Source organism: Vespa crabro, chromosome 1, assembly GCF_910589235.1.
Source record: "Vespa crabro chromosome 1, iyVesCrab1.2, whole genome shotgun sequence".
Classification (NCBI taxonomy): domain Eukaryota; kingdom Metazoa; phylum Arthropoda; class Insecta; order Hymenoptera; family Vespidae; genus Vespa; species Vespa crabro.
This window is the reverse complement of record NC_060955.1, coordinates 5,382,088-5,397,171: the sequence shown is the minus strand read 5'-3', so window position 1 is coordinate 5,397,171 and position 15,084 is coordinate 5,382,088. Positions and strand designations below refer to the sequence as shown.

Sequence of the window (15,084 nt, the reverse complement as noted above, 5' to 3'; positions counted from 1 at the left end):
ACATGACAATTTGTCTTTGATTGTTAGTTTGTAAATGAAACATATAACAATATAAAAAATATGTAATATTTAATACTATAGAATTAATAAAAGTATAGAATCATTAGACAAAAATCGTATAAAATTATTTCATTATTTCTATTTAATACTAAATAATGTATATTCAAAAAAATATGTAAATTTCATGTTTCCCGCGAGAGTTGGCTAAACATAAAGCGCCGTTTATGCGCTTTGCACTGCGTAAATCGATGCGCCACGGCCGCGGACTTTCGGTGGCTTTTAGCTAGCAGCAGCTAACAGTAACGGCAGCGGCAAAGGAACGTTAATCTTACGGCTCTTTACTTTTTATCCTTTATTAAAGTTTGACGGTTAACTCTTGTCAAAAACACCGGCGTGTAAAACAGTTTCGTGTTCTTAAAATATAACAATAATAACGAAGAAAAAAAAAACGAATTTAATTGCACTCTGATGCATCGTCTTTTACCTTAATTTGACATCGAAAATATTGTCGCGTAACTCGTGTGCCTCGGAAAAAAAGTTCGACAGTGAGACAGATTCATTTTTACAATCGTGCAACCTATGTTTCTTGTGGTATAATGAACGTTCATTAATTAAAAGTAGTGTAAGGAACATGCGATCGTATTCTATATCAACGATCACCACCGTCATCGACTCCAAGACACGATTGTCCACTACTCATGGCAACGTAACTGAGCACGTAGGAAAATTGGATAATCGAGACGAATAATGAGAATCAACGCGACAAAAATGAGCACTCCGATCGAGGAGAAGATTGATCAAAAGCTCAAGGTATAATTTAGATTTGAATTTTATCAAGGAGAAGCTAATAAAAGAAAGGAAGGAGAGAGAGAGAGAGAGAGAGAGAGAGAGAGAGAGAGAGAAGGAATACGACTTCTGACTTTTTTACATGTATCTAATTCGTTGATGTTCGTTCAACTTTCGGGAATCAATAAATCAAGTAGGAAAGGAGGATATTAGAATAGCTCTCTCTTTCTCTCTCTCTCTCTCTCTCCCTCTCTCTCTCTCTCTCTCTCTCTCTCTTACCCTTGCTCTGTGCTATTTTTTGAATAACGATCGATCATCCGATCGTGCGCCAGTATAGTCAGGATAAGCCATTACAAATTTAAATTAGAATTAAATGTCAAGATAATTTTTTGAATATTCAAAGAAAATGCCAAAAGTAGTTCTCGATAAATGGCGTTTACTACGCTGACGTAAAAATCAGGGAATATCGGTGATTGGTTTTATCTTAGCGCGTAATCGAAATTTTTGAATAAACTTCCATCGAAAGGCGCAGTTCTATTTTGAATTCTTCGTCGGATATACGCATGCTTCTGTGAACATGTAGGAACTTGCGGCGGATAACGGCGTAGTTAATTGATCAATATAGAGAAGACTAATTTTTATGATTCTTCTAAAATATATTTATCCGACATTTATCTTTTAGTATTTTAATGATGTCAAATAAAACATGTTTATTACACAAATAATTCTAAATAAAATGTTATATTTCATGCGACTAAAATAAAACTAAACTAATTTATAATTAAGTGAATATTATGTATTTTTCATATTTTTCATGTGTGTGTGTGTGTGTGTGTGTGTGTGTATTATTTTCTATTCCTTTTTAAATTATCATATGGTTAAAGGTAAGAAGGGGAATGGTAACTGTTAGCGATGGGAAAAGTAAACCGATTCCTATGCGTTTATATCTGTCCATGGAAGTATTGAAACTTCAAAGAGAAGATTTAGAGGTAAAGTGCTCCTTTATTATTTGTGTTAATTTCATTGTTATGGGCGAATTGAATTAATCTTATTAATTGAGACAATTGAGTTATTTTGTGAAGAGTACTTTCTGTACAAGAATTACAATTATACAATTTCTAATTATATACTCTTCTTTTATCCTTCTCAATGCATTTAATAATTTTAATTATGTTTTTTAGTATTACAAAATATTTTACTTTATAAAAAGAATTTGTAAATGACAACACTTAATATCAGCAGGTAGCAAATCATAATAAACCACCATTAGATGCTAAGGAACGCATGGTCCAAATTACTAGACAAAAAGTTGGAGGATTGGGATTAAGTATAAAAGGAGGAGCAGAACATAAACTTCCAGTACTCATATCTAGAATTTATAAAGGTCAGGCTGCTGATCAGTGTGGCCAATTATTTGTAGGTGATGCTATTATTAAAGGTAAATGTTTATAAATAAATTATTCTTATTTACTTGAAATCTTTACATCATTACATTCCATGACCTATTTATATGAAATATGAAATGAAGCTCATAATATGACAGTATTCAAGCAGATAAATAGGAGTATGACAGTTTCTCCAATAGTTTCACATTCATTCTTCTCTAACATGTTGACTGCTCATATAATACTTATCACATGTATTTACTACAAGTATAGTTGTAATGGGCAGTCAATATGTTAACAAATATATACCTATGTCAATTGTATTGAATAAATTAAAATATAGAGATTATTGATTTTTGACTTAATTGGAAATTTTATTTATTATGTTTTGCTTTATATTTATTACGTTTATTAAAATAATCAATAAATATATTTCATTTATTGTATTTATACAGTGAATGGAGAATATATTACAGCTTGTAATCATGATGATGCTGTTAATATCTTAAGGAATGCTGGTGACATAGTTGTTTTAACTGTCAAACATTATCGTGCTGCAAAACCATTTCTGCAGAAAAATGGTAATTGAAGCATATTTAAAAAGCATAATGAGAATACATTTTAAATTACATATTTCATACTGATAAGTCTATAATTATTTCATTTTCTTTTTTTTCTTTTTTTTTTTTTTTTTTTTTTTTTTTTTTTTTTTTTTTTTTTTTTTTTTTTTTTATTATTAGAAAAAGAAGAAAAATTAGATAATGTTGCAAATGGAAGTGCAGATGATGGTTGGGTATCGCCAAATAGACAAACTGGTAGTCCTAGATGTGGTCATAGTAGACAAAGTTCAAATGCATCATCTGCTTCAATGCAGTACAAAAGATGGGTGGATGTTATTACAGGTTAATAGATTATTTTTCACATTATTCGTAATTTTTCACATAAGAATAAATAACAAATATTTTTTACAGTCCCATTAATGATGGCATATGTAACAAGATATATCTTTGGCACTGATAAATTACGGAGAAATGCATTTGAAGTTAGAGGCCTTAATGGTGCACGTACTGGTGTGATACATTGTGACGACAGTGCTATTTTGAGTCAATGGTTAAAATATATAACTGATAATATTACAGGTTTAACACATTTACAGGTAATTTAAATACATATTTTTAAATTATTTAATAATACAAAATAAATATGCATATGTGCATGAAAAATTTATAAATATTTCTGATAAATTGTAGATGAAGTTGTACAATCGAAATTTTGGACCAGGTGAACGTATAGAATACATGGGTTGGGTAAATGAAGCAGTAAGCAATAGTAATCAACCATGGCAGAGTTACAGGCCAAGGTTTCTAGCTCTGAAAGGGCCTGATTTATTATTGTTTGAAACACCACCTGTGAGTATAATCAGTCTTACTGTTTTTATTATATGAGTTTTATATACATGCACACGCGAGCATGTTTATATTATATGTTTTTATTATACATGTTATTCTAACTATTATTCATAATATTATTTTCTTTCCTTTTTTTAGTGTAATATAGGTGATTGGTCACGATGTGCTTTAACATTTAAAGTATATCAGACTATGTTTCGTGTAATGAGAGAGTCTGAAAATGTAGATGAAAGACAACACTGCTTCTTGGCACAAAGTCCGGGTAAACCACCAAGATATTTGAGTGTTGAAACTCGACAAGAATTATTAAGAGTTGAAGCTGCTTGGCATACTGCTGTATGCTCAGCTGTTACACATTTAAAAGTTAGTAATAATTGAGTAGTTACTTACTTAGATATATAAAATAATATAGTTTTATTATTATTGTAAGAGTTTCCAAATTTCAGAGTAAAACCTTTCCTGTCACATTTAATAGCAGAAGTGCAGGTTTGACATTAGAATGGACTCAGGGATTCACTCTTTCTTATGAAGGAATTGGAGAAATCGTTTGGCGTTACAAATTTTCTCAATTGAGAGGATCTAGTGATGATAGCAAGAGCAGACTCAAATTGCACTTTCAAGAACCTGATAGTATTGCTATAGAGACAAAGGTATCCTGTTAAATTTTACTTATAGCCAGCAGAAGTGTAATATTTTTCCAAACAATTATGGAGAATATTTGTTTAAAAGTTATAGATTTATTATATAGCAAATATTATACAAAGAATTTATTATACAATATAAAGCATTCCAAAACTTGTTAAAGTGAAGAATGTGCATTTTTATATTTCACAGGAATTGGAGTGTTCTCAGCTACAGAACCTATTATTCTGTATGCATGCATTTCTTACTGCAAAAGTTGCTGCAGTTGATCCCACATTTTTAACATCGACAACTCCATAAAAAATATTTCGACGTTATTAGTGATAATTTCCAAAGAGAATTACATTTCTCTTTTGTTATTGTTATGCGAGTACATGAAGTGATTCACAGTCAATCAATCAGAGAGATATGTCAAATACTAGTCAGTATTTCCAAAAATATTTCTATTTATAAAATTACAAAACATTGTTATAACTTTTTCAATTATATTCGTTGATTTATAATGAAATTTTTTAATAACTTTTGAAATGAATTTTATAATGTGCATTTTTTTTTATTGTTTTTCACTTTTTGATCAATTTTTAATCACTTCTGTGAGATATATTGAAAACTTTAATTATAATATTAATTCTACGTTCATGTAAAATATTAATTGCTATACATTTTAACAAGTTGACCAGATTAATAAATGTTTAAAAATAAAGTATTACATGTATACAAATGATCATTAGACTACTGCTTTTAAATATACGAGCGAATTATAATATTAAATATTGTTTTGCCTCAAAATTTTTTAACAAATTTATTATATTGATTTATGCCTTTATAAAAGGACGTATCATGGTATTCTATAAATGTATAATAAATTCAATTTTACAGTATAACAGATATAGCCGTTCATGATTTTTAAGTTACAACAATACATGACAAATATATGGTGACATATTTCTCTAGCCAAATGTTACAATGTTTTTTAATTAAATATGTACCATGTGTATTAGGTGCCTTAAAAACCATGAACAAAGAATAACTACATTCAAGGACGCATTGAAACCACATAGTTCCTTAGTACACGAAATTTTACATATATATTTATGTAAAATGTCAAGTAACTATGTTGCATTTTATAATTACAAAGTATTTAAATTTTGTTTTAAGTTCTGTTTAAAGATGATTTAATGCTTCATTCTGTTTAAATCAGTATTGCTCGATAAGTAAACGTAATATAGCAACAGAATAAATACATGCCAATAGCAATAAGCACTAATATATCATTCGACCATGGTAGCTATCTAAAATATTATTTACTGATGTAATATTGACAAAGAAAAGCGAGTAGTACATAAAAGAGTGGATCTATTGATACTGTATCCTGAAGTATTAATATATAATTATTATTATTATACTTAAAGGAATAAAGGCTAGAGAACAAAAAGTATTCACTTTTTGTAGAGAATAAAAAATTCTTATATTACGTTTTGTTTTTTTTTCTTTTTTTTTTCTTTTTTTTTTTTTTTTTTTTTAGAATTAGTTTTAGTCAACAATCCAAATTGTTTATAAATTAAAATATTTATTCGTGCATATATTTTATGCTATCTATCTTCTCTCTCACTGTTATATTCCGATATATATATATATATATCTCTATACAGTATCTTTTGTTGAAGATGTCTTGAAAAGATAATTTGAAGCAATAAATGCTGATTGATAAATGTTTATAAATATTCTACAGTCAAAGTAAAAAAATAAATAATAGAAATAACAGTATTTACAACGTAAATTAGTCATACATTATTTAAAACAAGTAAATATCATTGTGAAAAAGTAGGGTATACGTTTTACTCACTTTCTCAAATAATAATATAACATTTAGTTCTGCACCTCATTGTTAATTATATTTAAAGTTTCATAATTATAAGAATTTTATAATGTAAGTAGTAATGCACAGAACAGTGAAACAGTTCTTACTATTAAGAAGATTATTATGAATTTAGTTTTTATTACCAATTTTAAGAGTCTCCAGTTACTCGTAGAAAGTGCCTACAAAGTAACATAGAAAATATAACAAATCAGCTTTTATTTCTTTTTATTATAAAATTAATGCCAATTGTACTTTTCTAGTCTGAAACATCAGTGTGTTACCATGGTCAAAGTCTCAATTGATCGTTATGGGAAAGTATTGTATCATAAACACTGCTTTATATATCAGTTGCCATTTTACAAAATCTGTAATGTAAAGCAGTGTATGTCAAGATCTTTTGAACTTTATTCACAATTAGCATGTGTCAAGAGTAAATGAGTTTGTGTACATGATAGCAATGAATGATTATATATAAATTAAAATACCTGTTGCTGAATTTAATTACAGAAGCGTTGTCTAATTCAAATATATGATGCAGTACTATTAAATAACTAAAAAAAATAATCTGTCAATCTATGTCACATTTTTAAAAAAGATAACAAATAGAAGTATTAAAAATAAACACTAAAACCAAAATATCATAAATAAGCTTATTCCTTAACTTGCTCTCTACACTTAGAAATACAATTTCCATATCTCATACATTTTTAAAGTATAACATTTCTTATGAGCAATTTTGTTATATACAATTTTGTTGATGTCTGTTAAATAAAATGTAATGTATTTATATTACACATAACGCTTTCTGTAGTTAAATTTAGATTCTCATAAAGAACTGCACAATTCTAGTATATAGAAGACTTATTTAAAACAAAACGAAAATGAAGAAACTTAATGTCATTAAGATTATGATTCAGTTAATTGTCCATCTTAGATAATTTCATTGTCAACGAAATGTGTAATCATTGAAGAATCACTTTTGCATAAGGATTAGAATTATAGAATATTACTTGACATAAGTACATGAATAGGGTATTTATTATAGAATTTTTACTAAAAAAAGTTTACATCAAGACATTATCTTATTACATGTTATTTATATTTATATTTTATTTATATTATTTTTTTTATAATATAATTAATAGTCATTGATTTATTTATAATTGCTTTTTTTATATCTAAAATAAATAGATTATTAATTATTTAGCAAAACTTTGCGATAGTAGATTCTTCAATGAAATAAAGTCTACAAGAATTCTTTGCATTTCAGCTTGTTAGATGAAATGCAATGACATAGTTGTACAAGTAATATTATTTGTTTAAAATTATATTAAATGTTTTACTTCTTTTCAAAAATATTATTATTATTCTGATGTCCTGTTTCTGTATTTATGAAATAATTACATTGTACGAAATTTATTAGTATCATTTTTTTTCTCTTTTTATTTTTAATAATTGTACATTTGTACAGGACTGAAGAAATCAACTCGAGAAGCTTGCAAACTTAAGAATCTTATATTTCAACATATAGTTTATCTGTTATAATGTTTATCCCCCATTGACAATATGTTTCGAAATATATTATTGTTAGAAGTTAATGCTATGATATGTCTTTATTAATATAACTTCCTTCAATCCTATGTCCTTTGACTTACAAGTTTGATTTATCTATCTAAAACTTAATAGATCTAACAAGTTGTTAAACGTGTCATAATGTTTTATATTGATAATATTTAACATAATCTCACTCCAGATCTCACTTTTCTACGTAATAATTTTCGCGAGTATAAGAATATTTATAGCAAATACTTTAATAATAAAAAACGTAATTTATTGCAACAAACAAAATAATGTTCTCTTATAAAAAAAATGTATATAAATAAAAATCATTTAATATATATTTAATTATTTAAACATTTGTACGAGTTTTTTTTGTTGTAATCTATCTTTTTCTTTTATGGTTATTGAAAGTGCTTGTAATTCTTTATCAATCATATTCTGCAGGGAAGGATCTAATTCTGCAACTTTTTTCAAATCTTTGGCAGCTTTTTCTTCATCCCATGTACCAATATAAGCTTTCCCCCTTCTATATAAAGCTTTTGCATTGTCTAACAAGAATCAGTCGAATAAATTTTAAGCTGGATAATTTTTTTTTTTAGTATCTGTATAAACAAATAATACAAACCTGGTTCAATTTTTAGAACTGTTGTACAATGTTCTATAACCGAATAATATTCTTTTTTTATTAATTTACATTGTGCATAATTTAATAATAATGGAACTTTCATTTTATTTAAAGTCAACCATTCGTCATCATTTGGTTTTTCCCTAAAAATTTAGACAAATTTAAAGTATTTAAATTTATATTAATAATTATCAAAAACTTTATTATAATAATAAAAATACTTAAATACTAACGCAAGCATAAGCTGTTCTAAAATTCCAATAGCTTTGGCATACATTTCAGAAGCTCTATCATAATCTTTTTCCCTGAAAAAAATATTTCCTTTTTCTTTTAAATCTGGCACACTTTTAAGTTTTTCATCCTCTGTCATCTGCCATGTTTCCTTTTCATATTCATTTGGTAATATTATTTGTATAAGTTCTATAATATTATATATATGCCTCATGTAAGAATTATAATAGAACAATATATTTTAAGAAAAAATAAAGTAGCATACCTATTGTGAATTCTAAATCTTGGGGATATTTAATAAGTTCATTTAAATCTTCATATCCAATACCTTCATTTTGTAGAGTAACTCCACAACAATGATGACTGCGTTTTTCAGATTGTGGTTTACCTACTTCTCTCAGTGTTTTAGATACAAAAGGGTATGCAGTAACTAGCTAAAACAATGAATAAGATGAGAAATGTACAGTAATAGTTATTTACTCATTTTATAAAACAGATCTATATACAATATACATACACTTTTATCTATTTTGAAACAAGCCACTTCATTTAATGCCATTTTTTGTACAATTACTTCCCATACTTCAAGTTTGAACTTTTTTCCTAAAATCAATTCCATTGGAGATCCCATAGTTTTACTGTCATCTATTACAGTTTTATTGGTATCACATTTTGTCGTTTTAAAATGAAATACAACCTAAATAATACTTTATATATTTTTATTTGATAAACGACATGAATTCTGAACACTAATAATGAAACATTGTCAAAATTACAGTTAAAACATATAAATGGTAAACATTATAAACATACCTTTGTTCCTGGAACAAAGGTAACATTCTTTGTACCTACATGAATAACAGTTTTTACTATACGTTCTGGATTTTCCATTGTTATATATTTATAGTATATAAATATTCTAAAAGGATCAAATAAATTATATGATATACAATAGTTAGATACTTATTAATTTCATTTAGTAATTTTAATTATTTAAAATTGCTCATTTTTTAATCACTTTTTTAAAGTATCAAGACTATTTATTCAACATCATTAAAAACGTGTGCGATTTAAGCGATCAATGCGGAAAAAAATGAATTAAAAATGCTTTAGGAGAATCTAGCTTCTTCTCTCGATTCATCATATCGATATGTATGCTTGTTATAAAGTTTACCCTATGGGTGAACATGAATTGAAGAATTGAGCTGACAGAAAAATACTAAATGTATGATCGTTAATTTTGATATAACAATTGCTACAAAGTCAATACGTATTCCATAGGAGAAATGAAATGTACCATTTTTAGACATTAATATTTTTCTCATAGTCAATTGACGTTATGTACATTATTTGTTTTGCATCTGCCTAAAACAATTTATTATTATAATAAACTGATAATAATAGAAAAACCTGGTTATGTAGAAGAAACTAAAAGATATATTTTCGTCCTATTACAAAAAAATATTGCAATTCTTCGTTCTTCATTTATGTTATCATATTACTCTTGAACCACTAAGGTTATAGTTGAGATTTGATTACAATAATGCCCTTCTCATATAATCGAATATTTCGGAATAACAATCGAATAACAATATGTATGAATATTCAGTCAAAAATAACAAAAGACAATATAAAAAGATAAATCTTTCTAAAATAATTTAAAAAAGAATAAGAATAACAAGTGATAACAAATATGTTATTCTGAATAACTATCATTGATTGGTTATAATCAATAATTATGTTTAACTAAATTTATTCCTTACACAAATAATTGTTTAAAAATTTATAATTTATACTTTTTTCAAATAACGTGATAAAAATTAAAAAAAATTAGACGCAACTCGCATACGTTATTTTCTCTATATCATGTAATACAAACTTACGTGTATACAATTTATGCAATAGATTATAATATGAAATTTTTGTCCGATTTTGATTTCTCATTCGAAAAATAAAAATTTTTTATACGAGATTGTCTTTCCAACTTCTGAAAAAATGTTATTCTATTTGCAAAAAATCTCGTATAAAAATAGGGAATTTTCAAAAGTAAATTCCATAAAAATGAACCCTAATTTTGATAATTTGAAATGATAATCTCATATAAAAAGTCTTTATCTTTCGGATATTGATCTTCTGATCAATAAAATCTGATAAAAATTATTACTATGAAAATTTATGACGTAAACTCTTGTAAACTCTTGTATATTCTACTTGCAATACAAGATGATAAATACATTAAAATTATAAAATATTTTCCGTCAGAATATTATTTCAAATAACGGAAAGAATAATATAATCATTTGTATACTATAATATAAACAATTTATTTATTCTGATTTGCTTATAATATCGATAATAAATTTTAATTTAATTTTGAATAGTTCATGCGAATAATTTTAATACAATACATTTATTTAGTATTTTTTTAGTACATTATATCTATTTGTGCTATAATTTTCGTGCGATTGGTATAGTATATGGAAATAATACGTTAAACAGTTTTAATATGAAAGTCCAAAATGTAAAATATTGCTTACATCATAACATCATTTGAAGTGTAAGAAGTTAGATGCTTTAAACAATACTTTAATATAATATTTATAAAATTTTCTGTTGTTGAGGTTATTATTGCGAATATTGATCCCATGGTATAATAACACGTTTTATAAAATTAATTGGTTAAAATCATATATTTATATTTATCAGTATAATTTAAAAAGTGATATTTAAATATAGAAACGATGGATACTACAAATATTGTTAAAAAAGATGAGTCATTAATTAGTGACACAAATGGTTATAAACAAGAAGGTAAGATTTTATCTAGTTAATATATAACCATACATATATTTTGAATATTTATTATAACATTATCATAAAATAATATTTGTTTGAATATAATCTTTGACTAATCTTTGATATTTAATACAAAAGTTTCTTTTTTAGATCCTGAAGATATACAAATCCCTGTACCTTGGGGCTTTATAAGCGGTTAGTATAAATTATATTTCATTGTCCTTTTCTTCTTTTTCTCCATTTCAGTTTGAAAAATACATTAAAATACATAAAAATTCTTTTTATTATATTGGTTAGATACAAAAAAAGAAAAAAGTAAGAAAGTAAAAAAAAAAGTAAAATTCATAATAATGAAACATTTAGGAAAATTATGGGGATCAAGAGACACACAACCAATAGTGGCAATACATGGCTGGCAGGACAATGCAGGGAGCTTCGATAGCTTGGCACCATTAATATCGTCAAATTTGCCTATTCTCAGTATAGATCTGCCTGGCCATGGTTACTCCTCTCACATGCCATTGGGACAATTCTACTATATATTTTGGGATGGGGTTATCATTCTACGTAGAATTGTAAAACATTACAAGTGGAACAAGGTTAGCCAGCAGTCGAAGTTATACAACGATAATATTTTTTTTATCATATATTAATATCATTTTCATTTATATGGTCTACTAACAATAATTTCGATTTCATTACATGTTCAATTTTCATTTGTAGATCTTACTTTAATGATTTGTATAATGGCACTTGTACCTTTATTTTATCAGGTATTAAGATATAGGTTGTTTCTTTTTTGAGTTATTTAATAGAAATTTAAGTATTTCTTTCAACTCTAGGAGATATTACATATATGATAAATCGGAATACATATTATATAGGTAATATTTTAATAACTTCATAAATAACAATTAATATTTATTATTTGATACTTAATTCATATAATATATTATTATTCCACCAATTATGCTATAGAAATACAATGTATTGATTATCTAACATAATGAAAATCATCTTAATCTATGATGAAAAAGGTTGACTGTTACAAATCCATGTTAAAGTGTATGTATAATGTGTATTTTATTACATCAGCTAAATTATGTACCACCATAAGCTAAATTATGTACCATCATCAGCTAAAGTATGTACTACACAGAGGTAGAATTGTAAAAATCTGAGAATCAATTTGATTCTTACAATTCCAATGATAACTTTCTAAGGTCGTTGTATAACTATTTTGTAAAAACCCTACTGAATAGGGTATAGTATTTATAATTCTGCTGTGACTTTGTTTCATTTCGAGACATTGTTTAAAAACTTTCAAGATGTGATATATAACTTAATCAGAAGAATACTATAGTACAATCATAATTGCATTTTGGAAAAAGAGGTAATAATTATGTCAATAATATTATTACTTACCTACAGGCAAATGGTGGGGCCCTCGATGGGTTCAACCAATAGTGGCTCTACATGGTCGTCAAGATAATGCAGGCAGTTTTGATACTTTGATCCCATTACTTCTTGATGGTATTTCAGTACTTTGCTTGGATATGCCTGGGCATGGTTTATCTTCTCATTATCCAAAAAGTCAATACTATTATGTTTATTGGGATGGTGTCATAATTCTACGTAGAATTGTAAAATATTTCAAGTGGACTAAGGTTAGAGAGTAGGCTTAATTGTGAATAATATGAAAGTGGACAATGTATACTGTCATAATATTTTTTTGTATACCTTAATCAACACTATAATATTAAAATGTAACAGTCATCCTTGTAAATCATAATTATAAAAAGTAATTATCAATTTTAACACATTGCATGTCATTTATATATATATAATATATATAATATATATATGTTATTATATATATATATTGTTTATATATGTTAAGACATCACTAGCATAAATTTTATTTGTGCTATTTTTAATATTTCTTGTTTATTAATTATATCATTTTGGGTATAGGTAAAATTGCTGGGACATTCATTGGGTGGAGCAATATCATTTTTGTATGCTGCATCTTATCCCAAAGAAGTAGATATCTTGATTAGTTTAGATATAGTTAGCCCTAGTGTAAGGGATATAACTAAGACTGCAGAAATAACAGGAGATAATATTGATAAATTCTTAAAATATGAAAATCTTACATTAGATAATATTCCATGTTATGAATATTCTGAGATGATGGATATAGTTGTAGCTGCTTATAATGGTTCTATAGATGAAAAGGGGGCTGAAATATTAATGAAACGTGGTATACAACCTTCGTATATTCCTAAGAAATTTTATTTTTCTCGTGACCCAAGATTGAAGGTAAGTAATAAAATAAAAAGATATTTATCTTAAGAACAGCAACGTGAATGATTGATTAAAATTTACAGGTTTCTACACTAGGTATGCTATCCTTAGATTTGGTACTTGCATATGCATCAAAAATAACATGTGCGTACCTTAACATTCGGGCCGTTCCTGGTATGAAGTTCGAGCAACCTGAAAATTATCAGAAGGTCCTAGACGAAATAAAAATAAGTGCTAAAAAATATGAATATCATGAAGTTGATGGTACTCATCATGTCCATTTGATTAATCCTGAAAAAATTGCACCAATAATAAATAGTTTTATAAGTAATTAAAGGTAATATATCTAGGTATTATGAATATATAGCAAATTTATTTGATAAATATAATTTTAATAACCATTCAAACATGCAGATATTTGATTTAATGAATTTAAATTATTCTTATAAATTCAAAATAATTACTATTACAAAATTTAAAAAGTATTTAGGTAACATTTTACTTAAAATTATAGATAAGATAAAATGAAAATTATAAAAAGTAATTAGAACTATTTTATTTATTTAAATATAATACTGGTTTGTAAGGTATTTTATTTAATATTGTAATAGTAATATTTAAAACTAAACGAATATACAAATCATAATATTTTGACGAAATATTCGTATTAAAGAAAACTGTAATTGTATTCTGAAGATATTTCTTAGAAAGCAGAAAATAATGTGATCATACGATATTTATGAAAATAAAATGACATGGTAACAATTTTAAATATCTTTGTATTTTTTACCGCTTTAAATAGAATAAGTAAACTTATGAGTGTTGTAAAGTAATATTATCCTAAAACCTACATCATAAGCTTGCAAGGACATTTATTTTTTGCTATAGCTTCAAGTGAAAAATAATAATAATCGTTTAGCAGATATTACGTTCCCCACCAATATAAACGATAAAGTATTAATGGGAGGAAGTAGTCAAATGCAACAAACTTATACCAACTTACACTTATGCAACCGCGAGTAAGTGATAAGAATAATGGAGTCATATTTACTATCAGTTCACCTATTTCTTTTTGTTCTAAATTTTGATCAAATGTAAATATGTTTTTTTTTGTGTATATATATGTATATAATGGATATTATGTATAAGAGAAAAATGTACATATATTTATCATACATATCTTATAATATGTAAAATTATATATCGTGCGGCACATGTCAAAATGAAAGTATATATATATTGATATTTGTAATAAAATAACACAAATAAGGGAGAGAGAGAGTTATTTTTGAATTATAACAATTTTCATATATAACATATATTTATTCATATTATAGAAGAAAAGGATATTTTTGAAGATAATAAATATATTGATACAGATGTTTTTGGTTCATAATGACGATGTCGTACAGTCGCATTTTATTTATTCAGTTGTCGTTGCTATGCCACGTTGAGTTTTAAAGTTATGTAGTAACATTTTAC

At 26.2% G+C, this 15,084-nt stretch overlaps 3 protein-coding genes across 22 annotated transcripts; 2 read left to right on the top strand and 1 right to left on the bottom strand.

Moving 5' to 3' along the window:
* Positions 1-249: 249 nt before the first annotated feature.
* LOC124432790 (gamma-1-syntrophin) lies at positions 250-7,681 on the top strand. Of its 4 annotated transcripts, none has more exons than XM_046981997.1 (10): positions 255-810; positions 1,671-1,775; positions 2,026-2,224; positions 2,627-2,752; positions 2,912-3,073; positions 3,143-3,327; positions 3,422-3,580; positions 3,719-3,943; positions 4,027-4,230; positions 4,415-7,681. In XM_046981997.1, exons 1-10 carry the CDS (start codon positions 748-750, stop codon positions 4,520-4,522), a joined length of 1,536 nt encoding a protein of 511 aa, XP_046837953.1. In that variant the 5' UTR covers positions 255-747; the 3' UTR covers positions 4,523-7,681. The 4 variants fall into 4 exon arrangements, with proteins under 4 accessions (XP_046837956.1, XP_046837953.1, XP_046837954.1 ...); XM_046981998.1 differs by having other exon boundaries at positions 259-810; positions 2,029-2,224; XM_046981999.1 differs by lacking the exon at positions 255-810 and adding an exon at positions 1,372-1,571 and having other exon boundaries at positions 2,029-2,224.
* LOC124432797 (AH receptor-interacting protein) lies at positions 7,580-10,516 on the bottom strand. 13 transcript variants are annotated; one of them, XM_046982034.1, is made up of 7 exons: positions 10,383-10,516; positions 9,313-9,418; positions 9,017-9,196; positions 8,765-8,933; positions 8,502-8,688; positions 8,269-8,411; positions 7,580-8,191 (listed from the first exon to the last, which is right to left on the bottom strand). In XM_046982034.1, exons 2-7 carry the CDS (start codon positions 9,388-9,390, stop codon positions 7,989-7,991), a joined length of 960 nt encoding a protein of 319 aa, XP_046837990.1. In that variant the 5' UTR covers positions 9,391-9,418; positions 10,383-10,516; the 3' UTR covers positions 7,580-7,988. The 13 variants fall into 13 exon arrangements, with proteins under 13 accessions (XP_046837990.1, XP_046837986.1, XP_046837991.1 ...); XM_046982030.1 differs by having other exon boundaries at positions 9,313-9,347; positions 10,383-10,499; XM_046982035.1 differs by having other exon boundaries at positions 9,313-9,320; positions 10,383-10,490.
* A 403-nt stretch (positions 10,517-10,919) lies between these two features.
* LOC124427570 (probable serine hydrolase) lies at positions 10,920-14,374 on the top strand. 5 transcript variants are annotated; one of them, XM_046970693.1, is made up of 6 exons: positions 10,920-11,056; positions 11,236-11,310; positions 11,446-11,490; positions 11,659-11,894; positions 13,270-13,617; positions 13,686-14,374. In XM_046970693.1, the coding sequence occupies exons 2-6, from the start codon at positions 11,241-11,243 to the stop codon at positions 13,935-13,937; spliced, it is 951 nt and encodes a 316-aa protein (XP_046826649.1). In that variant the 5' UTR covers positions 10,920-11,056; positions 11,236-11,240; the 3' UTR covers positions 13,938-14,374. The 5 variants fall into 5 exon arrangements, with proteins under 5 accessions (XP_046826649.1, XP_046826659.1, XP_046826631.1 ...); XM_046970703.1 differs by lacking the exon at positions 11,659-11,894 and adding an exon at positions 12,727-12,962 and having other exon boundaries at positions 10,921-11,147; XM_046970684.1 differs by having other exon boundaries at positions 10,931-11,147.
* Positions 14,375-15,084: the final 710 nt, after the last annotated feature.

What these genes read in the sequence shown, in the direction of transcription:
- LOC124432790 (XM_046981997.1), top strand. Translation starts at nt 748, where the DNA reads ATGAGAATCAACGCGACAAAAATGAGCACTCCGATCGAGGAGAAGATT. An exon ending in AGATTGATCAAAAGCTCAAG is followed by an intron (nt 811 to 1,670) that starts GTATAATTTAGA and finishes ATATGGTTAAAG; the next exon opens with GTAAGAAGGGGAATGGTAAC. An exon ending in TTCAAAGAGAAGATTTAGAG is followed by an intron (nt 1,776 to 2,025) that starts GTAAAGTGCTCC and finishes ACTTAATATCAG; the next exon opens with CAGGTAGCAAATCATAATAA.
- LOC124432797 (XM_046982030.1), bottom strand. Translation starts at nt 10,443, where the DNA reads ATGAGAAATCAAAATCGGACAAAAATTTCATATTATAATCTATTGCAT. An exon ending in CCTTTGTTCCAGGAACAAAG is followed by an intron (nt 9,197 to 9,312) that starts GTATGTTTATAA and finishes AGTATTATTTAG; the next exon opens with GTTGTATTTCATTTTAAAAC. An exon ending in GTTTCAAAATAGATAAAAGT is followed by an intron (nt 8,934 to 9,016) that starts GTATGTATATTG and finishes TCATTGTTTTAG; the next exon opens with CTAGTTACTGCATACCCTTT.
- LOC124427570 (XM_046970693.1), top strand. Translation starts at nt 11,241, where the DNA reads ATGGATACTACAAATATTGTTAAAAAAGATGAGTCATTAATTAGTGAC. An exon ending in AACATTACAAGTGGAACAAG is followed by an intron (nt 11,895 to 13,269) that starts GTTAGCCAGCAG and finishes TTTTGGGTATAG; the next exon opens with GTAAAATTGCTGGGACATTC. An exon ending in CTCGTGACCCAAGATTGAAG is followed by an intron (nt 13,618 to 13,685) that starts GTAAGTAATAAA and finishes TAAAATTTACAG; the next exon opens with GTTTCTACACTAGGTATGCT.